The sequence below is a fragment of the Ziziphus jujuba genome, chromosome 1 (assembly GCF_031755915.1).
Source record: "Ziziphus jujuba cultivar Dongzao chromosome 1, ASM3175591v1".
Classification (NCBI taxonomy): domain Eukaryota; kingdom Viridiplantae; phylum Streptophyta; class Magnoliopsida; order Rosales; family Rhamnaceae; genus Ziziphus; species Ziziphus jujuba.
The window spans coordinates 35341299-35366782 of record NC_083379.1 but is presented as its reverse complement, the minus strand read 5'-3'; the positions used below and the strand labels follow the sequence as shown (position 1 = coordinate 35366782).

Below are 25484 nucleotides of genomic sequence, written 5' to 3'. Positions count from 1 at the left end.
AAAATCAGTAAAAAGTAAAACAAGGAAGATTCTATTTTTTACATTTTATTACTTTCACATTTTATTACTTTTTTTTTGTCAAATAAATTTAATTATGCACTTCGATTGATAAATTTGATAAAATCAAATACAATTTATATAATCGATACTATGTAAAAAAAAAAAAAATTAAATTCACTTTATAAAATAAAAATTTAATATTAAATATTATTTTAGAAAAATCAATTTTGTTTTAACAGACACTTTATTATATAATATATTTATAAAGTAAATCTATTTACTTTGAACAAATTTGATCATTTTAAAATAATATTTAATGTTAGATTTCACTATATGAGAAGAACCTAATACTTTCTATAGTAAAATTGGTTATATAACTATGTTTGGAAAACTATTTTATTCTACTTAATTTTATTTATAGAAGTTTGTCAGGTTACAAGATAAAATTGCATGAACAAAAGATATATTATAGTTTGAAGAAGTAATATGGGGGATTTTATATATTTTAGGAAATACAATGTTATTACATAATAATAATACTAGTTCACAAAGGGTTAAACACAGTTTAATTACCAAGAAAAATGAAAAAGAAAAAGTTAACACAGTGTTGAAGAAGATGTTTAAGAAGGACACGACTCAGTTGGAAAAACATAAAAAAAAGGTGCTCAGTACTGAAATAGCTTAACTCGCTCTGGCTTTTTTGCTCGCTTTCTCTATTTTTTGTATTTTCGCTCCGACTCGTTTCAAAAAGTTTCAGACTTTGCATTAGCTTAGGGCAAAGAACATATTCTCTCTCTAAACTTGCCTATTTCTTTTCTCTCTCCTTGCACAGTCTCTTTTCTCTGTCTTTATCGGTTTCTTAGGAAACTTCTTCTTCTAAACCCTCTTTGATTTTGGTGAACGATGGTAGAGCCTCTGGACCTGCTCCGATCCAATCTCTCCCGGGTTCGGATACCAGAGCCCACCAACCGCATTTACAAGCAAGAATGTTGCGTCTCCTTCGATACTCCGGTAATCTATTTCTCACTTTTCTTTGATGTTTGTTTTTCTGACTGACTGTAGCAAATTAGTACAAATACTAAAGCTGATTTTCTTTTTCTTATTCATTTTTTTTTTAATTTTTTGTTTTCATAATCAGAAACCAATTTGTTTATTTTTAATATTTTTTCTTTATTACTAAATATTTTCCTATCTTTGTTTTAAATTGTTTTTAGCTGTCTGCATTTTGAAAAAACAAGTGCGCATTAGTGGGTTTTTATTTATTTATTTTCTTTCTATGCTATTGCTCTTTTGATGTTGAGAAAATGTAGGGTTTGGAAAAATTGTCCTTGAAATTTAACTTCTAAGAAAAGGTCTTATCATTCAACTTTTTTTGGGCAAAAATATTTACTTGGTTTTAAGAAACTAAATAGAAATTTTGTTCTACTTTTCTGTTTTTAATATCTTTTATCGTCATAAAATATGTTTGTTATATTTTTGTGGTGGGTGTAAAAGATATGCTATTTTTTTGCTTCCACCCCGATTGAGTTTTGTCTGGAGTTCAGTTGTTCTAATGGTGTTCTTTTTTGTGATGAGTTTCAGAGATCAGAAGGTGGCTTGTTTATTGACATGAATACATTTCTTGCATTTGGAAAAGATTATGTTGGTTGGAACTATGAGAAGACTGGAAATCCTGTTTATTTGCATATCAAGCAAACAAAAAAGTTGGCTCCTGAAGATAGGCCTTCGAAGAAACCGACTCTTTTGGCTATAGGTACTTTACATGTGCTTGTGTAAGAATGGAGGTCGTCGGCTATTGGACAGTATATCTAATTCTGTTTTCGAGTTTAGTTTATGCTTATTTACATTCTGTTTGATATGTAGGTGTAAAATGTCAACATGGTATTAAAGCCTAATTGTCTAACCAGTATTTTGTTCAAAACGTTGAGTCATTAACCATTTGTTATGTTGGTTTGATATACTTAATTGGATTCTCATAGCATAATATATATTTAAAGGATGGGTAAAAAATTCCTCTGATAGATACAAGGTGGTATGGCAATCTATAAGGGTTTTCCTGTTATCTATGTCTTGTAGATGTTTCTTTGTGGGGTTCAAATTAGTGTCTTAGATTAATCACATAGCTCAAATTAGATTAATCACATAGCTCAAATTTGGTAGCAGGCTGTAAAACGATAGTATGGCGGTGGTGCAGAGTCCCATTGTTTGTCTGTTTTTTTTTTTTTGTTTTTTTTTAATTTTTAATTTTTAATTTTTTTTATAATTAGTTAAATGGTGTTCTGCGGTGAAGAAACATGGTATAATCCATTTATTATAATGATTTGTAGGAATTGATGGTGGATTTGATAACAATGAAATTGAATACGAAGATGCTTACAGTATAGTCATACTGCCCGGTTATGTAACTCTTCCGTTTCCTTCAGTGGAGTTACCAGAGAAGGTGTTTGTTTCTGTTTCATTTTTTTTTTTTTTTTTTTAGAATAATCTATATATTTGGAGTAAAAAGATGGCATCCTAAACAAGAGTATTATTTGCCTATCATACTGAAGGTAAGGTTGGCAGTCGATGCCATTTTGAGGGCTGAAGGTGCTGAGCGGAAAGAACAAGTTGCAGCCTGGACAGCTGATAAAAAGCAAGTCAGTGCATATGCAATGAACTTGCAACAGATTGACAATGGTATTATTATTCCTCCCTCCGGGTGGAAATGTGCCAAGTGTGATAAAACAGAAAATCTCTGGCTAAATCTAACTGATGGAATGATCCTTTGTGGGCGGAGAAATTGGGACGGAAGTGGTGGAAATAATCATGCCATTGAACATTATAAGGAGACTCGCTATCCTCTTGCTGTAAAGTTAGGGACTATCACTGCAGATTTGGAAGGAGCAGGTACTGTTGCCTTGATTAGTGGAATGGTAAAATTTTATCTATGTACTTTTGATCCCTAGTTCTGTGCTTGTTCATGCTTGTTATTTAGTTCTCTATATGAGTCAGCTGCTTATTCAGTTGCTATGGCTGTATGGCATAAAATTCTCTTCAGTAAACTTTTATGGATATAAGAGTATTCACGTCATCGCATATCTAGACATCCAAAGTTTTGTTATTGAAACTGGTAATTTGCATCATGTAAGAAGAGCTTTGGCTTTGGCTCTTGTGTTTTGTTTTGGGGACTGCCTTAGTGACATGTAGAAGTAAGAGACATTGTATGAGTCGAGCTATGTAGATAGAGTGGGGGAGGAGATGAATTTGCACTCTCTCTTTCACTTCTTGAATATGTTAACTATTGTGTAAGAATTGTTTTGTTTTGCTTGGAAAATGCATTGGCAGCCCTACAAATTAAGGGCTAATTATGCCTTAGCTTAATAATCATGGTAGTTTGTTTTAGATGTTAGTTTATCTTGAGGTGTTTTGCATTGTGAGATTGCTAATGAAGAGTAACATATTGTGGCAGCTCAGATGTTTTCTCTTACCCAGAGGATGATAGTGTTTTGGACCCACTTCTCGCTCAACATTTGGCATTTTTTGGCATTGACTTTTCATCCCTACAGAAGGTTAGTTGTGGATTTAAACTTATTTTTTGGCATCTTCTGGTAGTTTTTTAAACAAAAATAGCTATAGTTTTACTAGTTTCCCTTTAAAGCTTCACATGGAGATGCAAGAAATTGAAATTTTCTACTCAGTTGAATTGATCTTCCAGTGGAGAGTAGTTACAATGTAGTATATCAGAGGGATTTATGGTGCTATATGATGTTGCTAAAGCTGTATGAACTTTAGAGTGTTGATTTCACTGTTTAACAATATACAAAACATGATATGGTCATTGTATGGAAAAGAGAGCTCTTTTGTGTGTATCATGTCTTAGAATTTATTGAAAATTAGCTCATATGTAAAGGCAGAAGTTCTGTAAATTTTGATAAGCTGCTTTGATATTTCATCTTTCCTAAAATTTTGAAGCCTTTTGATCATGGATAAAGAGCTCTGTTTTTTGGGTTTTTGGTTCCAAGTAAATACTTTCATTTGTTTTGAAGTTGCAAAGAAATTAGCCATGAGCTTGTGCATGTCTATTATTATGTTGACAACAACAATGTTGTTGTTTTCAGACAGAAATGACGACTGCTGAAAGGGAGCTTGACCAGAATACCAATTTTGATTGGAACCGTATTCAAGAAAGTGGACAGGAAGTTGAACCAATATGCGGACCTGGCTACACGGGACTTGTCAATCTAGGGAATAGGTAAATTTGATACTTGTAGTAGAGTGCTACAAAACATATTGTATTTAGTTTTTCTCATTTGGTTTTCTTGCAGTTGCTACTTGGCAGCAACTATGCAAGCTGTATTCTCAACACACTCCTTCTACTCACGGTTAGTTCTTTTCTTTTAATTTGTTTTGTAAACCAATATATGATATCACTTTGGAAATTGGTGAATACATATTTGTTAACATTTTTGTGTTATTATGGTGTTAGATACTATAAGAACCAAAATTTAAAGACGGCTTTTGAGGTGGCTCCTGCTGATCCTACTGTAGACCTGAATATGCAGTTGTAAGTATCAAACAGGTTTTTATGCATTATGTTAATCTTTTGTGTGTGTATATGTGTTGGTAGTGTTCTCTATTTGATGTTAGGTTAACATGTTTGTACTCTCTTGAACATGTGCTTATTTGCATATTGTGTACCTCATATATGTGATACTTATGCTAATACTTTTTTCCCTTTCACTCCTTGACTTCTTAATGTTTAAAAACCAATTCAGTCGGCTCTTAAAAGAAGTAGTTTCAATGGGAATTATATAGTATATCTGCATGAATCCATGTTTAAAAAGCTTGTTTGTATGGCAGAACTAAGCTGGGACATGGTTTGCTATCTGGTAAATACTCTGTTCCAGCAGTGGAGGTAAGATAACTATATATTGATTGGTTTTCTTGAAACGAAGGGTTTCTTCGTCTTATTGTTTTACGATGACTTATTTGTTATACAGGGAAAAGATAATGCAAATGCGACTACCCCAACAGCAAGTGCTGTAAGATTTCTCATTGCACCTAACTTTCTGTCTCTCTTTTTGGGTGTCAAGTTCTTCCTCAATCATTTATAACTTTCTGCCAACTTACTTCTTGCTTTCATTCAGTCATTGAGTTGTATAATGTGTTGGTCTCAGTATGTTAGTATTTGCTTATCATTATTTTCAATAGGGATGGATATTTTCTCTTTTGACTTGATCTGATTTCTCTTACTGCGTTAATCTTCTACAAAAATTAGAAACAGGAGGGCATACCTCCTCGTATGTTCAAAGCTGTTATTGCTGCAAGCCATCCAGAATTTTCTACCATGAGACAGCAGGTAAATTACCATCTTTTCTGATATATGATGAGTGATATCTAGTAATAACAGAAGAAACTGATGTTTTGTTTGTCTGAATGTATTTTTGTTGTTTCTTTAATCTTATGAGAAAGTGCTATGTCTATTGACACTTTTGCACAAAGTTAAGCTACATGTGGCTGTTTTGAAGGGGGGAAAAGTCAATTAAATAAGACTCGGATTTTGGTTTACTTTACGTCGTTGGTCATCAAAATTAATTACACATTGAAAGGTCATGAGATTTTACTATAGATGTCAGATTTTAATGGTATACTAAAACTTTGTGCACAAGCGTTTTATTGCTGTAAAAATAAGCTTGTTTATGTAATATATTTGCTTTTTAATATGCTAATGTTCCTAAAACAAGAAAGATATAGATTTATGAGCCTTATATTGCATGGTATATAAAAATATATATGGCTTTTTGTCTTTTGGGTGACATAAAAGAGAGAATTTCTGCATGTGACCTATATCATTGTGCATTATGCACTTATTAATGAAAAATCTTACTTAGGATAGCATGCACGGTGTCAAATAAAGGTTCATTTATGAGATATTTAATGGATCTCTTGTATTTCATATCCTTATTGACAGCATAAAATGCCTAATGCACTGATTGCATTGCTAGGAACTTAATTTGCATCATCCCGTTGGCAAATACTGCTGAGGGAACTTAATTTGCATCATCCTGTTGACAAATACTGCTGAGTTTTGTAATTAAGGTGGTTGGGATTGTCAAACAAATTATGCTTCATGGTTCACAATGTTAAATGGTTGGCTGTAGTCCTTGTCAAGGTTAATAAATAGTAAGCTACACACTAATGGTCGAAATGATTTCAACCTCAAATGGTGAACCTTGTGAATCTACTGTACCTCCATTTATGATTAAGGCTGCACTTTGCTTAATATGCGATTGCAAAATATTTTTAAGGGGAGTGCTTCATGTTTGATGACTTACATAACAGATAGAAGGCAACTATGTGCCTATTACTTGGCTTATCTGGTGTCTGAGTTAAGTTTCTTACTGTGGCTACTGTAGGCTGTACCAAACAATTGGACGATAGCTACCAAAAAGACTCCACTTTACCATCACTAATAATTCATCTTTTTATTTTCTCCTATAATGTTGTCAATATTGTGATATTGTTTGTTCTCTTTAATTTGATTACTTGAAACCAACATTCGTTTAGGATGCCTTGGAGTTCTTCCTACATTTTCTTGACCAAGTTGAACGTGTTAATTCTGGGAAACCTGAGGTTGATCCTGCAAGGTGTTTCAAGTTTGGTATCGAAGATCGCATCTCGTGTTCCTCAGGAAAAGTTGCTTACAATAGAAGGCTAGACTACATCCTTTCTTTAAACATCCCTCTGCATGAGGCCACTAATAAAGGTGGGTTCATTATTATTCTGGAGCATTATTCTCAAAACTCATATTCTCATAACTTTTTGTCTGACAATTCAGGAGAACTTGAAGCCTTTCAGAAATTAAAAGCAGAGAAAACTTCAGAAGGGAAGGAAGTGTAAGTTGAATACATTTTAATTATTTTTTGTTTTTTTGTTTTTGAACCTTTGATTACCCTGTGAGATTTTTTTATTAAGCCTGCCTATGTTTAGCAGATCTGCTGATGAGATTGTACGTCCAAGGGTGCCTTTAGAAGCATGCCTTGCAAGCTTTTCATCTCCAGAGGAGATACATGATTTTTACAGTACTGCATTGAAGGCCAAGACAACAGCTATCAAGTAAGGTTTTTGATATTTGAATGTTGTATACTGCATTGTAGTATTCATTTAGAAAGAAATCACTCCTGTATCTGAACTGTAGTTGGAATCATAGCTTAGTTAATTTATAAATGCACTGGCTATTTTAGTGGTCCAAACAGGCTTTTTGTTCACCAAGTTGTCATTGATTTGTTTTGTTCTTGTTACGATGACTAGGTTTATTAATGTTTTGAATTTAGATGACTCTCTCTCTCTCTCTCTCTCTCTCTCTCTCTCTCTCTCTCCATTATAAGATATTATGGGAAGTTATAATAACTCTTCTTTAATATTGGAATTAGACTTATTAAATTTCGTTTTCACTATCCACTTTGTTGATATCTGCAGGACTGCAGGCTTAACTTCCTTCCCTGATTACCTAGTCTTGCACATGCGGAAATTTGTCATGGAGGCAGGCTGGGTGCCCAAAAAGCTTGGTATTTTTTTTTTTTTTTTTGCAGCTTCTTAAATATTTTGTTTTTGCATTTTCTTTTACAGATTATTTAGACTTCTGAGGGCTTGTTTTTTCTGTCAATTCAGATGTATATATAGATGTTCCTGATATCATAGATATTAGTCACATGCGCAGCAAGGGACTTCAGCCTGGTGAGGAGCTGTTGCCAGAGGGTGGTATGTATTACATTCATGGGCTTTCAAATTCCTACTGGGTTTATTTTTAAAAAAAGACTTACGTAATTTGTATGTATTCCGCACTTGTTTATGTGTGTATTTTATTTTAGTGTATTATTTGATAAATATTAGCATGAAACCTCCACTAATTTTTAGCATGTCACTGGTGATGTATCTTATGGTGATCTAGTTTGGCAGATATCTGATTCACTAAAACTCTGAGTGGAACTGCAATGAGCCTCTAGGAGATAGTTTATTGTTGGTACCCAAGTGCGATAAAATGCTAAAATGCTCTGACATTTATATCAGCCTTGTGATTCAAGTATTTAACTGTATACAATTTTGCTATTTGATTCTTTTATTTTTCGTTTTCCTTTTTGACAAATGTTGCCTAGCAAGCTATGTAGAGACTTGATGCTTGTAAATTGAATCAATACCCAATAGATTCACTCAAAAGTTGAAATAGACTTTTTAACTAGAAAAACATGTTACTTTCTTAGATGTAACTGGACACATGTCAAATATATTCTGAATGTTAAAATACAACCACTTTATGTTAAGTGAATATAATTATAAGCAAGACATGGTAAGCTTTATTGCATTATATTCATTAATACTGCTGAGGAGGCATGCATTGATTAATATAAGTTATGATAAGCTGTAGAATATTTGATGGATCCTAATAGAGAAGATTATCTAGTTAGTAAAGGATGTTCATTTATTAATAATATACCTTGCAGTAGAGTCTTCTATTTATCCAAGAACTAAGTAAAGGTGAATCCACGTTTTGTTTTGTCCCAATGCACTGTGTATTCTTTCCAACAAAAAAAAATATAGGGATAGAGATGATGGAAGAGAAGGTGGCTTGTTTTGCCATTTAGGATATCCCATTCAGTGAAGTAGCCGAGTTCCACTTGTTGTCTCTTATTGCTTCAATTCTAAAACTAGCTTACAAATTCTGAGGTCAATGAGATGTTTTTGTCATGCAAATTTGACATAGTTTTTTGCCATATCTCAAATGGAATTTTGAGTTAAGCTGATTGAAGAAAAACATCTGCTGCATGAGACATCTAATTTGCTGTTCTAAGTCACATGTATATGTATTTTTGCTTTGTTATGTTCATGTGGTTGGGAATTGATCTTATGTGTGTCTATTGGCCTTTGTTAAATATTCTGCTCAGTTCCTGCAGAAGAGGTGGAATCAAATAAGCCTGTTGCCAATGAGGATATTGTTTCCCAGCTCGTTTCAATGGGATTTAGCGAGCTTCATTGTCAGAAAGCGGCAATTAATACCTCAAATTCTGGAGTGGAAGAGGCAATGAATTGGCTACTTTCTCACATGGACGATCCAGGTATCTGATTTAGTATTTTATCTTGACAAAAATTTATTCACTTTGGTAAAATCTGCGGATACTGCTGCTGAGTTGTGGTATTGACCATCATTGTTGTAAATTACACTGATCCTCATTTTAAGATTGTATTTTTCTTTTTTTTTTTTAACATGCATCTTCAGTTGGGGAATCTACTTATTAGTGTAATCCAGCAGCTGAGCTACAACATTGACTTTTATTAAGTTGTACTGCTGTCTGTTGCTGATTTGCTCTTTCTTTTTCCAGATATAGATGCTCCTATATCTCAAGGAGGGCATACTGTTGTTGACCAATCACAACTAGACATGTTGATCTCATTTGGTTTTCAAGAAGAAATTGCAAGGAAGGCACTGAAGGCATCGGTAATATCGGTTGATAGCTTTCAATTATTTCAATAATACACGGAAAACTTCCGTTATTGTTTAGTGTGAAGCCACTGAAATTTGTTAAACCCTTTCTAATTTTTTCCTTTTCATCTCATGTCTTTTTGCAGGGTGGTGACATTGAGAAAGCCACGGATTGGATATTCAACAATCCTGATGCTTCTGCTTCATCTGATATGGATGCAACAACATCGAACACAGTACCTACTGCTGATGCTGGGCTACCTGATGGAGCAGGGAGTTAGTATCTTATACCTATTCATGAGCATATTTTATTTTGTGTTGTTTATGTTCTTAAATTTTTCAAAGATAAAGCTGCTAGGACTTGTACAAAGCTTAGGAAATATAATATAGTTGTATACTAGTAGTACGAAAAACGAGTAAATCCTTTTCTGCTGATTCGTTTAGCTTGACAGTTTGACAGCAAATTTTGATCGAGTTGTTAACTTGGTGTTATGCAGGATACAGACTTATCGGAATTGTAAGCCACATTGGAACCTCCACGCAATGTGGTCACTATGTAGCTCACATATTTAAAGATGGGAGATGGGTCATTTTCAATGATGACAAGGTTGGGGCTTCCATTAACCCCCCAAAGGACATGGGGTATCTATATTTCTTCGAGAGGCTTAGTAATTGAAGATACCAGCTTCTGCAAAAGATGAAAAACGTGGAAAAAGAGCTAGGGAGATATTCAAATAGCGGAAAATAGATAGTGAACCAATTTTTTAGAACCATGAGCATTTTGTGTTATCTGCACTTTTAGTCTCTCATGTGGTGTGGCTCTCAGCAGTTTGTTTGTTTTATGCATCCCATCCAAAGTGCGAGGCCACTAGGACCCCACAGAAAGAAGGCCCAGAATAAAAAATTCCATGTTAAATATATTGTACTTCTTATAGTGTTATTTGTCTTATTATTACTATTATTTTTTTAATATATTCAACATAAGTTATTTTATTTTATTTTCGTAGAAATATGAAGTTTTTAGGTTAGCTATGGCTGAAAGCGTTTTGTTACTATTGAGATCAAGTTGAAAATGCTTTTAGCATATTTTTTTCTAAAAGAATGCGGAAAAAGTTATTGGGAAGAAGCCGGATTAAGATTTTTAGTATTCACTTCAAAATAATTCTTAGAAGTTTCCTTCCCAACTAGATTTTGTTCTGGAATACTTCAAGTATATTATTTTTCAACTTTATAGTTATCAACATCAAATATTTTTATCTTAGGATGAAAGATGCTGGTATTGAAAACATACTAAATTGGTTATTTGTTCTTGAATGACAAATAGATTAGGATATATCTATAGATATATTGATAAAATATACGTTTACAGTGTAATAATTATTTGTTTTATCATTTCAAACGAGACGTGATTAAACTTTTTTATTAGTTCAAATAAGAAAGTGGTGGGAAAAGTTATTATTATATTATTATCATAACTGATCTTTTTTAGTTTAAGATATTGTGAAAATTTTATAAGGGTTTTGGCTATATAATCCCTTGAACTGTGTTTATAACTGTACTTCGGTTCTTGAATATATATATATATATATATATATATATATTTTTTTTTTTGGCATTTTGATCTTTATTTCTTTTTAAAATGCATGTTAATATTTAAATTATATATATTGTAAAAAATAAAAAATTACAAAATTAGATAACCGTACAAATTCTTTATATGCTGTATCAAATCAATTGTATGTATTAAAATTGTTAAAAATTAAACTAAAAAATAGTTTAAAAACCAAAAAACATGAAAAAAAATAAAATTTTAAAACCAAATTGTCAAAAAGATTAAGAGAGGAACCAAAGTGCAACTATAGATATAATTGACAGAACTAATAATCCAATTTTACAATATAAACCTTTTTTGGACATAATATTTTATATATTCATAAATACTCTTCAGTCTCTCATTTTCTAATTCTATCGAAAAAAAAAAAAAAGTTCAATTACTGATTAAATGGATAAAATTTGGACGAATAATAGAGATTTTTATTAAAAAATTTGTAGAACACAGATTTACAACAAAAAATAATAAATAAATAAATAAATAGTATATTATAGCGATTACCGATATTTGATCGCCAACGTGTGGCTCTGTAACATCATTCATCTTCCATCAAACACTATCTCTTGCCTTATCCAATAGCTGCTGATTTTTTTACATTCCATCTCTTCCTCTCGTCAAAATTTCAACACCCACCACCTCTCTGTTCCTCCCAATTTCACTTCCATGGCTGCCTCTACTCTCTCCCCTGCAACTCCTTCACAGGTAATCCTCATCCTTCAAAGCATAGATTACAACGTCTCTTGTGTTTTTTTTTTTTTTCCATCTCATCATTTTTCCTCAAACTTATAACATGCTTTTAGTTTCCCATTTACAGTTTGAGAAGAGAAAAAGAAAAAAAAAAAAAAAAAATCAATACGACCAACCTATGTTTGTTGTTTTCAGTTGTGTTCTAGCAAGAATGGTATATTTTCTTCTTCCCAATATCTGATGCTGAAGCCCACAAGGACCAACTTTGTGGGAAAGGAAAAGGGCATGAGAATTACTTGCCAGGCCACTAGCATTCCTGCTGATGACCGTGTCCCAGACATGGGCAAGAGGCAGCTCATGAATTTACTGCTTTTGGGTGCTATTTCTCTCCCCACTGCTGGAATGCTGGTTCCTTATGCCACTTTCTTTGCCCCACCTGGGTAAGCTCAACAACAGTCCTGTGATTTCTAATTTCTATGCCGAGTAAAACTACATACTTGGCCCATTATTTCTTGTAGTGATATATTGATAGATGGAATTTGTACCTAGTTTTGTGATTTTCTTATTTGATTTTGAATGGAGTAATCAGCAATTAATCATTTTCCAGTACATATATATATATATAATTTAAGTTTGAAGGGCATTTGAGATCTTTTAGGATATAAACAATGTCAGAGGTAATAAATAAATCTATCAAGATGACTAAGTGCAGTCAATATTTTATTGGTTAGCTTTTTAATATAGCTAGTTATGGATTAGTGAACTAGGATATGTGTAACTAAATATAAGTTAATAAAATATTAACACATGACATTTGGTATGCATCTTAGAAGTTATTTGATATTTCTAACATTGTTCTAAATATGTTAAAGTATAGAAAAAAAAATAAAAATAATCTTATTGTTTATGGCATTCTTTTTTACGCTCTGTAACTTGATAAATACTGGCGATTGAATAGGGGGGGTGGGGCCGGTGGTGGTACCATAGCAAAGGATGCTCTTGGAAACGATGTTATTGCGGATGAATGGCTTAAGACCCATGGTCCTGGTGACAGGACCCTAACTCAGGGGTTAAAGGTAACTCTTGTGCGCTTTCCTTTGTTGCAAACCAGCTTCATATTTTCAAACTCCAAAATTTGTGGTTTATGAAATTAAACAGACTTTGAGATACATAATTATGTAGCATGATATGCAAAAGGACCCCCTTGTTATAATCATTTACCACTGCAAGCTTGTTTTGATTATTTTTTCTTGGAAAATTTGTGACCCAGAGTACATAAACAAAATGAGCAGAGATTTAAATGTTGGAAATGATTGATCTTCTCATGAATTTGCAGGGAGACCCCACCTATCTTGTTGTGGAGAATGACAAAACCCTTGCAACATATGGAATCAACGCAGTGTGCACACATCTTGGGTGTGTAGTGCCGTGGAATGCTGCTGAGAACAAATTCATATGTCCTTGCCATGGTTCTCAGTATAACAACCAAGGCCGTGTTGTCAGGGGACCTGCTCCTCTGGTAAGCAACCAAACAAGCTTTACTGCTATTCTATGCCTTTCCCTTTGCTGGTTTAAAGGATTTTCTATCTCACCACCTGATAATATATTATTTGAATTTGATCTCTTAGTTATAATTTCAAACATGAAAATTGTCTTAATGATCTTGAAAGTGGTAACCATAAATATGAGAACAACGATAATGATTTTGAATCATCGCTTGTATGCTTGTCTTGAGGTAAACTAACTTTTAACTTCAAAAGTTATAACTTTTTTTTTTCACCATTCCAAGACCTGTAAACTAATTAGAAACAAAATTCTTCATTTGGAACAGTCCCTTGCTTTGGCACATGCTGATGTTGATGATGGAAAGGTAGTATTCGTCCCATGGGTTGAGACTGATTTCAGAACAGGTGAAAATCCATGGTGGGCTTAGATCACCTTCCTCAAAATTTCATCCTCGATTTTTATGTGATTAATTTGTATACCAATCATCTTGGTTATAGTAAGCATTTTGAATTGGATTTGGAGAAAAAAAAGAGAAAAAAAAGAAAATCTGTCTTCAAGAATCAGAACTACTATTGTTAAATCCAATTTGTTCAGAAAGTTCGTATTGATGATATCTTGTAATTTAATTTTTTTTGAGTCAGTATTGAAACTTTTTCAATCATAGAAGAAGAAACAGACTTATTTAGTACCAGTTAGGAATTCGTTACACCAGTTTATATCTGGTAAAACAAAACATAAATAAATGTATTCGTGAAAGGAAATATCTCTCCTCTTTCCTTTCTAGCATTCAAACGGAGCCAGTCAAATCAGTAAATTTTTGCAGCATCATTGCCATAAAAAAGGTGTTGAAGTAAAAACTTTGGCATCCAAAATGGTAGTCGAACAGCCTATAAACTATAATATATCCTCCTAAATAAAAACCAAAGACATAGAAGGAGCAATCCACGAACAAGACAAAGACCAAATCTCTTTTTCAGCCCATAACATACAAATTTAAATCTAAACGATAATTTCTAATTGTCCTTACATTTGTAATCTCTAGAAATGAAAGTGTCAACGGTACTCTCTAATGTTTGTTTTTCAAATTGTTCAATGTATTCTTTGCTGTTTTAAATACCAGTAAATGAGGAAACCAAAGCTCCTTTAATGTCATAAAAGTAGGCCTCCAACAATCTTATGAGATTGACATATAGATGTGTTTGAACGAGGGCGTTTTCGATTTTATTCTAGTATTAAAATACTCTATTGAGTGGACAAATGACCCATTATTATATACTTCAACCATGATGATGTAACTAAAGAACTAATACGTTTGACCAACACCCGGGATCGCTAGTACCATGTTCTGTTTCTAATAGCAATGGTTGACACGTTCAATTTCCCACTTGCGTAAGTTACAAGGAACCACAGATTTAGGTTCATTCAAACTGCAGCCAATTGCAAATAATTTAAGAAAATTATAAGCTTGCTTTTTCTACAGGGTTGACTGGTATTTTTCAAAGGTCTATAATTGAGTTTGACATTTTCTGCTGGAAGAATTCCTAATACATTCAGGTTCTCACTGCTTTGCGCAGTCTGTTCGTATTTAAGAATATTGGTTTTATACTACTTGAATCATCTATTCTTTGGTATTATTTTGCCCATCAAGAAGCAAAATATGGCAGAGTGTGCAGTGACTACTGTGTCTGAGAAGTTGATCGACCTGCTTGTCCATAAAACACAACTGTTTAGGCGAGTCCACAGGGAAGCTAAAGCTTTGATAGATGAACTAGAGATCATTCAGTGCTTCCTCAAAGATGCAGAGGCGAGGTTGGAGAAAGGAGGCATGATCGATGGTGTTAAAACTTGGGTGAAACAAGTTATAGAGATAGCATATAACATAGAAGATGTCATTGATGAGTACCTTCTTCACATGGCACAAAGTTACCAAGGTCAGAGTGGATACCTCGGTGTTCTCTCCAAAACCGGTAACTTGCTTAAAGCTTTGAAACCCCGTCTTGATATTGCCTCTGAGATTCAAAATGTCATGGCATCATTAGGTGAAATCAGGAAGAGAAGTGAAAGATATGGCTTTAAATCCTTGGAACAAAGATCAAACAGCCAAATTCCAAATGCTGAACAGCATGACCCTCGTTTAGATTCCTTTTTCATTGAGGAAACTGAACTCGTGGGTTTTGATACCATCAGGAATGAGCTTGTAAGAAAGTTGGTTGAAGGTAAATCAACACGCATGGTCGTTTCATTGGTAGGCAGTGGCGGAATTGGCAAGACAACTCTTGCTAAGAAAGTCTATGACAATGAAGCGGTGAGAGAACACTTTGAATGCCATGCTTGGATCACAGTCTCTCAATCATATGATATGGAGAAGATACTAAGGACCATGACAAAGAAGATCTGTGCAGTTGCAGAATGTCCTCTCAGGGAAATGGACTCAATGCAGGAGCTAATCAATCATCTGAGGCAATATTTGCAAACAAAAAGGTATGTCTTTGTCTTTGACGATGTCTGGCAAATAGATTTTTGGAAAGTTATGAAGCATGCTTTGCCTTCTAATGACAAAGGCAGTAGGATAATCATAACAACACGTAATGATATAATTGCTGCATCTTTTAAAGAAAACTCATGTGATTTTGTGCAAAAGCTTCTACCTCTGTCTCAAGAATTGGGATGGGAATTGTTTTGCAAAAAGGCATTCCGATACGAGTTTGAGGGGCGTTGCCCTCAAGAATTAGAGCATTTGTCTCTTGAAATTGTTAAAAGATGCCAAGGATTGCCACTAGTAGTTGCGGCTATAGGTGGCCTTTTGTCTACAAAAGAGAAGGTCATGTTCGAGTGGCTAAGAATGCTTGAGAGTCTCACTTATGAGTTGGAAAATAATCCCCAGCTCACAAGCATATTAAGAATTCTATCTCTTAGTTACCATGATTTGCCTCACCATCTGAAATCTTGCTTCTTGTACTTCGGCCTTTTCCCAGAAGACTATTCCATTACTGATGTAAAACTATTCAAGTTATGGATTGCTGAGGGTTTTGTGAAAGAAAAGAAAGGCAAGACAATGGAACAAGTAGCAGAGGAATACTTAATCGAACTCGTTCATAGAAACTTGGTTGAAGCTTCATGGGAAACGGTTAATAAGTCGAATAGATTGTGTAGAGTGCACGATTTGATGCATGAGATTATCAAGTTGAAGGCTGGTGAACTTGGTTTTTGTCAAATTTTGAATGACAAAGATTCACGATGCAGAGGAAAGATTCGTCGATTATCAATCTACAACTGTAATAAAAATGTTCTAGACGCCATTGAAGATCATGGGGTTCGTTCAATTTTCTTTTTCAGCATTGAAAATTTGCCCAAATCTTTCGTGGCTGGTTTGTTTAAAAAATTTAAGCTTTTGAAAGTGTTGGACTTCAGCTATGCTCCTCTTGATCATCTTCCTAAAGAAGTGGGGAACCTATTCCACTTGAAGTACTTGAACCTAAGGAATACTCAAGTGAAGAAGCTTCCAAAGTCTGTTGGAAAACTACAGAATCTACAGACATTAGATCTTAGAGGTACCCTGGTGCATAAACTTCCCTTCCAGATTAACAAACTTCAAAATCTTCGACACCTTTTGGCTGTGTATTTTGATGAGAAGGTAGAATTTAGTTCGAATTCAGTTCGAGGCATAAGGATTCAATGGGGAATTGGGAGTTTGGATGGGTTACAAACATTGACCACTTTGGAGGCACCTCATCATGGGGTTGATCTAATGAAAGAGTTGGGGAATTTGAAGCAACTGAGGAGGTTGGGAATTTCCAATTTGACTACAGAAAATGGTAGGGAACTTTGCTCTTCAATTGAGAAGATGAACCATCTTGAACATTTGGATGTATTCGCAGCAAGTAAAGATGAGACTTTAGATTTGCAATCCATTTCATCTCCACCTCCTTTTCTTCAACATCTTGTCTTGACAGGTCTGTTGAAGAAGTTACCAGAATGGTTTCCGAAACTCGAAAACATACAACAGTTATGTTTAAGTTTCTCAAGATTACATGAGGATCCATTAAAATGCCTCAAAGGGTTGCCTAATTTGGTGAATCTTTGGCTTTACCAAGCATACGATGGAGAGCAACTACATTTTGAAGAAGGTGGTTTTGGAAAGCTCAAAGTGTTATCACTGGGAAAAATGTATACACTAAAAGTGTTGAAAATTGACCAAGGAGCATTGCCACTTCTAGAAGAGCTAGGTATTGGACCTAGCCCTCTACTGAAGGAAGTGCCCTCTGATATTCAAAACTTGAAAAACCTCAAGCTTTTGAAAATCTACCAAATGCCCAGAAAATTTGTGCTTGATATGCAACCAGGAACAGAAGGCCGAGATTATTGGAAAGTAAAGCATATACATTCCGTCCATTTCTGGTACAGAGTTGAGGGAGATGTTTATGATATCTATAAGCTGGGTGATCCGCACCTCTTGGAGCATTTGCAAAGTTGAGCCTTCTTATGGGGGTGCACTTTGTGTGAGAGTTTAGGCACAATTTGTTCAGCCAGTAGGACTTTGTTCTACATTTTTCTTTGCTAGCAGAACTATTTGACCATTTTGTTTTTCGGTTCAGATTAATTTCCCCCCTTTTGAAAAGTACTTATGGGTCTGTATTTTGTGTGTGAATTAGAGGTATAACAGCTTTTTCCTTTTTATTTTTTTATTATTTATTAATAAGTATTGAGGGGAAAAATGCAAAAGAAAAGTTTTGGATGTATCAATACGTGCTAAATCCATTACCCAACAAGAAAAAAAATAAAAAAATAAAAAAATCTTACTATACTATTAAGTAATGTAACTTTCACTTTATTTGATTCACCAACCATGTCCCTTGGGACAATACAAATGGAAATCTTCAGTTGATAACCCCAATTTTGGATTTGATCATGCTGGTGCTAAAATCCTCCTCTCAATTTATACTCCCCCCCCCCCCCCCCCCCCCCCCCCCCCCCAAAACCAAAAAAAAAAAACTCTTTTTTCTACATTTAATGATAAAATTCTCTAATAGCATTGCAAGAGGAAAATAGCTGAGTTACCCTCCGTCTGCAGATGAAGAGTCAAAAGAAAAAAATTACTTAAAAAAATGCGAATAAACTATTAAACTGTATATATTCTAGAAAAGTATATAATTACCCATAAAAAAACTGCCATTCCTTTTCTCTTATTTTTTAAAATTTACCTTCTAAAAATCAGAAATCCGAACGTAGAGAAAATTGAACAGAAAGTAAAAAACGAATGCAAGAGTGCAAAAAGAAATAGCTCATGAGCCAAAAAAGTAATATTATCAAGGAAAATTTTTTCCTTCTTTCTTCAGTTTCTGTCCAAAATTTTTCCTCCTACACTACAAGGTATATGTTTATGGCACTTTTTGAAAAGAAAAAGGTAACATTAATAAAGTTATAAAGAAGAAGAAATGACTAAAGGTTCTAGCAAATACTAAACAAAATAAAAATATAATAACAAAAAGGCAAACCTACCTCATGACTATATTTCCCATTGAACAGCCAACCCCCCATGACTGAAAAGGTTTCTTTTTGAGAGATAAGGAAACAGATGGAGCCTTTTATGGGGCTATGAGCCCTTCAATGGTGTAAAAGAGAGATTCAGCCCAGTCAGCTTTAAATAGCAATGCTTGCAGAGTTTGCATTACATCACATTCTGGATCAAGCTTCCGCTGCCATCCCTAAGATACCAAGAAAAATTTCAAGAATAGGAGAAAAAAAGAAAAAAAAAAAGAAAAAGGTTTGCTAAATATCTTTCACATGGGTGCAATACAATACAATAAGAACATTTTTTCAAAAATAGCGAGGCTGGTGTAATTTACAAGTTAACAAGCTTTCCCTCCTATCCAAAGTCTCACTAGAAATGCACTACTTTTATTGCTTTGTAGCTAAAAATTCATTCTCAAATAATTAAAGGTCTACGTGGATATATCTATGTAAAACTAGTAAAGCGAACGAATTCAAGCCTACTGAGAAACCTTGTCAGGTTGTGAAGCATGTTTCATGAATATCTTATCAACAAAAATATCAAGCTTAAGGTTTGATTTTTTCCCAGTGCATTTAGGATTGCATTCCCAGACCGAACCCAAAAAAAAGCATATATATATATATATATATATATATTATGAAAAAGTTGAAAAAAGAAGAAGAAAAAACTTTTTCAGGCTCTGAAGGCCTCATATTCTTTGAACTGGAAAGAAAAAATGTGTTTCTAGGTCATATTCTTTAATCTGGAAAGAAAAAAAATTTCTGTATCAGAAACATCCAACAGAAAGATTGAAGAAATTGCAGAACGCCAGCTTTTGCGTCACAGTCACTTCCTTAAATTCAAAATAAAAATTGTTGCTTTTGCGTCACAGTCACTTCCTTAAATTCAAAATAAAAATTGTTCTCATAAAATGATGTGAGAAATGCCAGGCCTTGCTATAGAAAATTGCAGAAACAAAACCACTCATATTCAAATAAATGTTGATAACCACTCTGATAACCCAATTGATACATATGAGCATGGCCACGTACATGGTTGCGGCAAAATTTTCAAAATTCAAAAACAACACTGAGGGTCAGGGCAAGAAACAAATATAAAGGTTTCTATACATATAAGTTAACATAAAACGTCAAGGACAAATAATACCCTATAGGTTGAAAGCATGCTCAGACTTAGACCTTCAAGGAAATGTTGACTACCTTTTCACATAACATGTGAATCTTGCTTTATGATAAAATTTATGATCATCCAGTAGAGGTAATAGGTTTAAACAAGCATCAAACAATATGTGATCTATGCAACACAGGCACAATTTTGTGGACCGAGTATGTGCAAGGCTTATGGTTTTGGAAGGACGTTGGGAGGAAATACAGGACTTACCTCAAGAACCAAAGTGGTTACCATCACGGTGCAAACATTGCCATCAATATTGACTTCATGTCGCCTAACCTGCTCAAGCAGTTGGTGCATGCAGTCTGCAGGATGGACAAATTCACCTTCTGAAGAGTTCCAGAATTTGAAAATTTTTTCTACTTCCTGATAAACAAATAAACTTCATAAGGCATTTGGCAGATATTATTAAAAGAATTAGACTTGTGATCTATCTTAGTCCATTCTAACTAAAGAAAATTAAAAAAATATATGAAAAGCATAGGTAGTAAATGCAAAACACAAAATTCTTTTATAAAAAGAAGAACTAACAATGTGCCCCCTTCTTTTCCCCTTTAGCTATGTTACAAATGCATTACCTCGACAAATGCCCTAGGATTTGGACAGTTTTGCTTTCTAGACAACCTAAGTGTGCACTCAGCTGCAGTTCGCCCATCTCGAAGGGCAACAGCTTTAAAGAATTCTAGCAAATTTAATCGGTCTTTCTTTGAAAGCTCAGCTGTCATGCCTACATCAAGGAAAACGACATGAGGCCTTGATTTGAAGAGTAGTTCATGTGATGATTTGCTACGTTTTACACGAACAAGAATGTTTCCAGGATGCATGTCTGCATGGACAAAATTATCAACCTGAAAAGAAGATTTTGCTCAGATAAATGCATTTAACAACTTCAAAAGAAAATTTTCTTATATATAATATAGTACATAGGTAAATTTTCTCACATATGATATAATGCATAGATAATACATACAGAATTTCTTGCTCCCAAAATTCTTTGACACTAAAGATTCCACAATTTAATTTGCAAGAAGTACCATATACTTTTAAGTACGCCTAATAATAGGTACAAACTAAAAGAAGAATGCCACTTCTACCTCTGTCTATCTACAAGAAGGACAAGATGAAGCCCATGAAAAATGTGAAAAACAGCTTAATCTTCCAACTGCTTTACAATATGGCAAGTGTTGCAACATACAAAAAATACAGCAGTACTCTTTAAAAGAAATTATTGAGCAAACAAGACAAGGATTATCATCATTGATAGAGGAGATTCCTAAACTTCAAGCATATATCTGGATTTTGACAATCAAAAACTCAGAATCCTCTTTAGTTGAACAAATATTATGACTTAAATAGAATGCAACATAACCTTTTTTCCACAAAGGTGCTTTACATAAGCTTATTTATTTATACATTCAATTAATTTACTGAGTGAAACGAGAAAGAGACACTTCTAACTTAGCATGCATACCAATACCGACTACTCTGCATCAATACACAAATATTAAATAATGTAAATCATAACTCAGACTTGTACTCAGAGAGCATTATATCCCTGATATTTGCAAACTGTATTCACTTAGTCACATATATAACAAATCAATTTGGCCTGAACTCGTATCACCGCTTCTTAATGTAAATAAGTAGAGAATATTAAAAACCATAATTTTCCTAGACAAATTAAGGGTACTAAAGAAAGGAGGAAAAAGACAGGAAGCAAGAAAAATCATTAATCAAGGTAGATCAATATATAAAAGCAAGATGCAGCAAGAGAAACGTATAAAGAGTACAATCTGAAATATGAAATACTGTACCAAAAGCATCTTTAAAAGTGCATGGGAACCAATGTGAGCGAGGGCACTTTTAAGATCTTCATTTCCTTCAAGCTCATCGACATAATAGAGAACATTTTCACCCTGTTCATAAGTTTCCACTAGAACAGATGGGTGCACCAGAGGATACAGAGGCCTTGGAAATGAGACATCCTTCCATCTTCTAAAATTATATATGAAACGACTTAAATGGGCAGCTTCCCTTGAAAGATCAACTTGAGACATCATAAATACAGCAAATTGGCGTATGCTTTCATCCAATCTCAACCATTTCACAGCAGGGATGAACCTCGAAATTTTGGCCAAAAAATTGATTATTGTAAAATCCCTTCTAATTGCTTCACCAACACCTGGGTGTCTAACCTTTACAGCAACTACGATGGGCTTGATCTGTTGACCAGGATATCTGTATTTCAATGTAGCTTTATAAACTTGAGCAACACTTCCTGATGCTACAGGTTCCTCATCAAATCTTTCAAAAATTTCAGGCAACTTGCGACCAAATGCCTTTTCAATACTTTTTTTGGTAAATGAAAAACTATGTGCTGGTGCTTTTGTCTGAAGTTTTGCTAATTCAGTGCACAAATCTTTTGGGAAGAGATCTGGTCTAGTTGCAGCCCATTGACCCCATTTAATGAATGCTGGGCCAGCTTTTTCCAGTGTACAATGGACAACATGAAGCCATGTTTTCCTATATCGACTTCCAAGGGATTCCACAAAAGGTGCCATCAATATGGAGGGTGAGAACAAAAATGCTAGATATATAACTCGGAGAAACAATATAAAACACTCCAGAAGTGAAAGCAAAAAGGAGGTTAAATATACACGTCCATCTTGTGCATGGAGATAAAGAGTATCTTTTGATGGGAGGTGTTCTGCTTCTGTCCATGTTCTTCGCATCCAAGCAAACTCTCCAATAATGAAGGCAATGACACTGGGAGCTACTAGATTTGAACGTGTCAAAGCCAAGCTCACGGCACATGCAATCTGGTTTATTGGTGCTAAAGCTGGGCCATGGTAGGTGCATAATTGAGAAAGCCTCTTCCATGAAATTTGGGCACAGTGAGAAATTGTACTGTTTGTTGAAATCCCATAGAAGTTCTGGAAATTACTATTCTTTGATAATTTGTGCTTAACTTTGTACAACATATATGGAGATTGTCCTCTAAAAGAAAGTCTACAGCAGGAAAATAATCTGCATAGGGGGGGAAGGGTTCTAACTGTATCATATGCCCTGTATTTATTCACTTCTAAGGAGCTAGTATTTCGATTTACAAGAAGGGATTTTGCTACCCTCCTAACATTTCCACTGACCATAAATCTGCATATGAATAGACATGTCTTTGCAATGTCATAACACAGTCCAGCATGAGATACCAAGCTAAAAAATAAAACAAATAAAGCATAAACCTGAATGTAAATATTAAAAAGTCAAATAATTAGTACTCTACAATGCATTCAGCACAATTTTTTTTTTTCCCCCATCTCCATGTTTGAACATGAGTTTAGCTATAATCATATCATAAAGATCAAGAATCTTGTTTTAAAAATAAAAAAAAAATAAATAAATAAAAAAAATAAAAAGAAGAAGAAAAAAGAATGAAAATACAATCACGAGAACTGTTTGTGCTTCCTTTGGTCATATCACATTTTTGCTTTTCTAAGAAGCCAAGCCTTCTCCGGCCGCAAACTAGAAAACTAACATTTTTTAAACCAAAAACAGATTTATTAAGAAATTTTTCTAGCTTTTTAATTCATGGCAAAAACCAAGCTTTAATATTTTGCAAATCATCTCGTTTATGTGGCAAGAAAAGTTTACTTTAAATAATTGCATAACCGTTATACTGAGATTTAGCTTCACAGATTCCCCGACTAAAAGAAAGATCCTAACTTAACAAGTTACCAGTGCATTTCCCAATTCTTGCTATGCGTTCGCATTATAAGCATGGTTAAGCACAAAAACAAACCGACAAAGCCTTTCTAGAGAACCTTATGCAAGAATATCATATAATTAACACGCATATATGGTCAGCAGTATCAAAATCATAGATTGAAAAACAAAAATTGAAAAGCAAAATGATAAACAATTAATAGAAAAAATCCCTATTCAATTAATCCCTCAACCTGTTTGCAAAGAAATCTTGAAATTGGTTAAATGCAAGGAAATACTACTAGGACTCAGACAAAATTTAATTACTTGCAAATTTTTTTCTGAGAAGTGATAAATACACATCTTTATCATGCTTATTCCCTCAGCTTTCTCAGACACCAAACAAAGGGCAAAACTGAGCCATTACTACTATCAAATATCAATAAGTCTCTCAAGTCCCTAGAAATGGAAAATAAATAAAAATAGAAAGCCAAAGAGTAAGGTTGTGGAAGATAGTGACCTTGACATGGTGATTGGGGTTTAGAATCGTCGTGCTCTAAAATATGCAGGTGGCGCAATACACCAGACAGCATTTTCATCGAAACGGCGGTGGACTAACCCATCGTCTGCGGCTGACGGGGGTCGAACCTCGCCTCCGAAGCAGGAGGTACTCGGGTTGGCAAGTCGTGCCGATGGTGATTGTGGCACGTGGCAAATTGAGGGAGCTCCAGAAGCCGATATTCAGGGATCTATCGGTGGCGACCGGAACACAAATGTTTGCCACTTTGCCTCTCCTCCATATGCTTTGTTTGTCTGTACTCTGTTTGCCTTTCACTTATTAATCTGGGTTTTCATTTTCAATTTTTCGTTTTTCTAATTACACTACTTCTTTTTTTGGACCGAGTAATAACACTAGTTTCAATTTCTTTTTTTTTTTTTTTTTTTTTTTTCAATGGATAGGATAGCACATATAATATTTCATATAGAATAATTATATTAAATTTCCGCTTAAAATCTTTGCCATGCAACTTATCATTTTTAAATACAATTTGTACAAAATCTCTCTTTTTTTTAAAAAAAATTTTTTTTATTAGAATTACAAATAAGAATGGCATTACTTTTGTAACAAAATTTATTTTTTTTCCCCTTGAAAATGTTGTGTAAAACGATATTCTACAGAAGTTTAGTACAAGGAAAAATATATTCAATAAGTCCCATTCTAGTATAATGAAAGGATAACAAAATTGAAGATTTATTTGTTACTCATATAGATGTCTTCATGGAGATTTACTCGTTATTTGTATAAATGTCTCTGTGAGGACAGTTGGCAGCAAAATTACTTTTTATTCAAAAAAATAAAATAAAATAAGGTTTTAAGAGTTTGAATTTTCCATCCAAACAAAATATATATATATATATATATATATATATATATTTATATCGATAAAGCTCTATCAATTATTAAACAGTTGTATTAGGATGTATGCTCTATCAATATTAAACAGTTGTATTAGGATGTCTAAGATATTATGCTCTATTATTAAAATTGATTTTGACTTTATGTTACATGTTTCCTATTATACTTCCGGAAAATGAAAAAGAATAGATTTTTTCTGCTTTTGTATATCTACCTCCCCGGTCCTGTACATGTATATTCTAAGAATTTACAATAAATTGCCATCACTATTAATTTTAGTAAATTATCTAAATTTCCTTATGAAAAAGTATATTATCTAAATTGGACCAAAATTTACACCATAGATAATTTCATGCCTCATTTAAATATTACAATAGAAAGCGTGTTATCAATATATAGACAAACAAAAAAGTGCATATAT

General features: G+C 33.8%; 4 protein-coding genes across 5 annotated transcripts; 3 read left to right on the top strand and 1 right to left on the bottom strand.

Moving 5' to 3' along the window:
- The first annotated feature begins 648 nt into the window (after positions 1 to 648).
- On the top strand, positions 649 to 10455 carry LOC107430502 (ubiquitin carboxyl-terminal hydrolase 14). 2 transcript variants are annotated; one of them, XM_016041356.4, is made up of 20 exons: positions 649 to 1011; positions 1582 to 1753; positions 2328 to 2440; positions 2550 to 2886; positions 3454 to 3548; positions 4098 to 4231; positions 4305 to 4361; positions 4466 to 4543; positions 4840 to 4894; positions 4980 to 5021; positions 5258 to 5338; positions 6547 to 6745; positions 6818 to 6875; positions 6973 to 7095; positions 7459 to 7547; positions 7651 to 7740; positions 8931 to 9092; positions 9357 to 9472; positions 9604 to 9733; positions 9955 to 10455. In XM_016041356.4, exons 1-20 carry the CDS (start codon positions 904 to 906, stop codon positions 10131 to 10133), a joined length of 2418 nt encoding a protein of 805 aa, XP_015896842.1. In that variant the 5' UTR covers positions 649 to 903; the 3' UTR covers positions 10134 to 10455. The 2 variants fall into 2 exon arrangements, with proteins under 2 accessions (XP_015896842.1, XP_015896836.1); XM_016041350.4 differs by having other exon boundaries at positions 650 to 1011; positions 8922 to 9092.
- A 1136-nt stretch (positions 10456 to 11591) lies between these two features.
- LOC107430257 (cytochrome b6-f complex iron-sulfur subunit 2, chloroplastic) lies at positions 11592 to 13870 on the top strand. Its single transcript, XM_016041085.4, has 5 exons — positions 11592 to 11771; positions 11952 to 12196; positions 12715 to 12832; positions 13093 to 13275; positions 13588 to 13870. The coding sequence occupies exons 1-5, from the start codon at positions 11733 to 11735 to the stop codon at positions 13687 to 13689; spliced, it is 687 nt and encodes a 228-aa protein (XP_015896571.1). The 5' UTR covers positions 11592 to 11732; the 3' UTR covers positions 13690 to 13870.
- Positions 13871 to 14015: 145 nt separating this feature from the next.
- LOC107430186 (disease resistance protein RPM1-like) lies at positions 14016 to 18215 on the top strand. The gene is made up of 2 exons (XM_060817778.1): positions 14016 to 15229; positions 15302 to 18215. The coding sequence occupies exons 1-2, from the start codon at positions 14920 to 14922 to the stop codon at positions 17734 to 17736; spliced, it is 2745 nt and encodes a 914-aa protein (XP_060673761.1). The 5' UTR covers positions 14016 to 14919; the 3' UTR covers positions 17737 to 18215.
- Positions 18041 to 24550, bottom strand: LOC107430519 (uncharacterized). The gene is made up of 6 exons (XM_060817780.1): positions 24167 to 24550; positions 21759 to 23097; positions 20523 to 20792; positions 20155 to 20310; positions 18762 to 18967; positions 18041 to 18327 (listed from the first exon to the last, which is right to left on the bottom strand). Exons 1-5 carry the CDS (start codon positions 24172 to 24174, stop codon positions 18848 to 18850), a joined length of 1893 nt encoding a protein of 630 aa, XP_060673763.1. The 5' UTR covers positions 24175 to 24550; the 3' UTR covers positions 18041 to 18327; positions 18762 to 18847.
- Between the last annotated feature and the right edge of the window lie 934 nt (positions 24551 to 25484).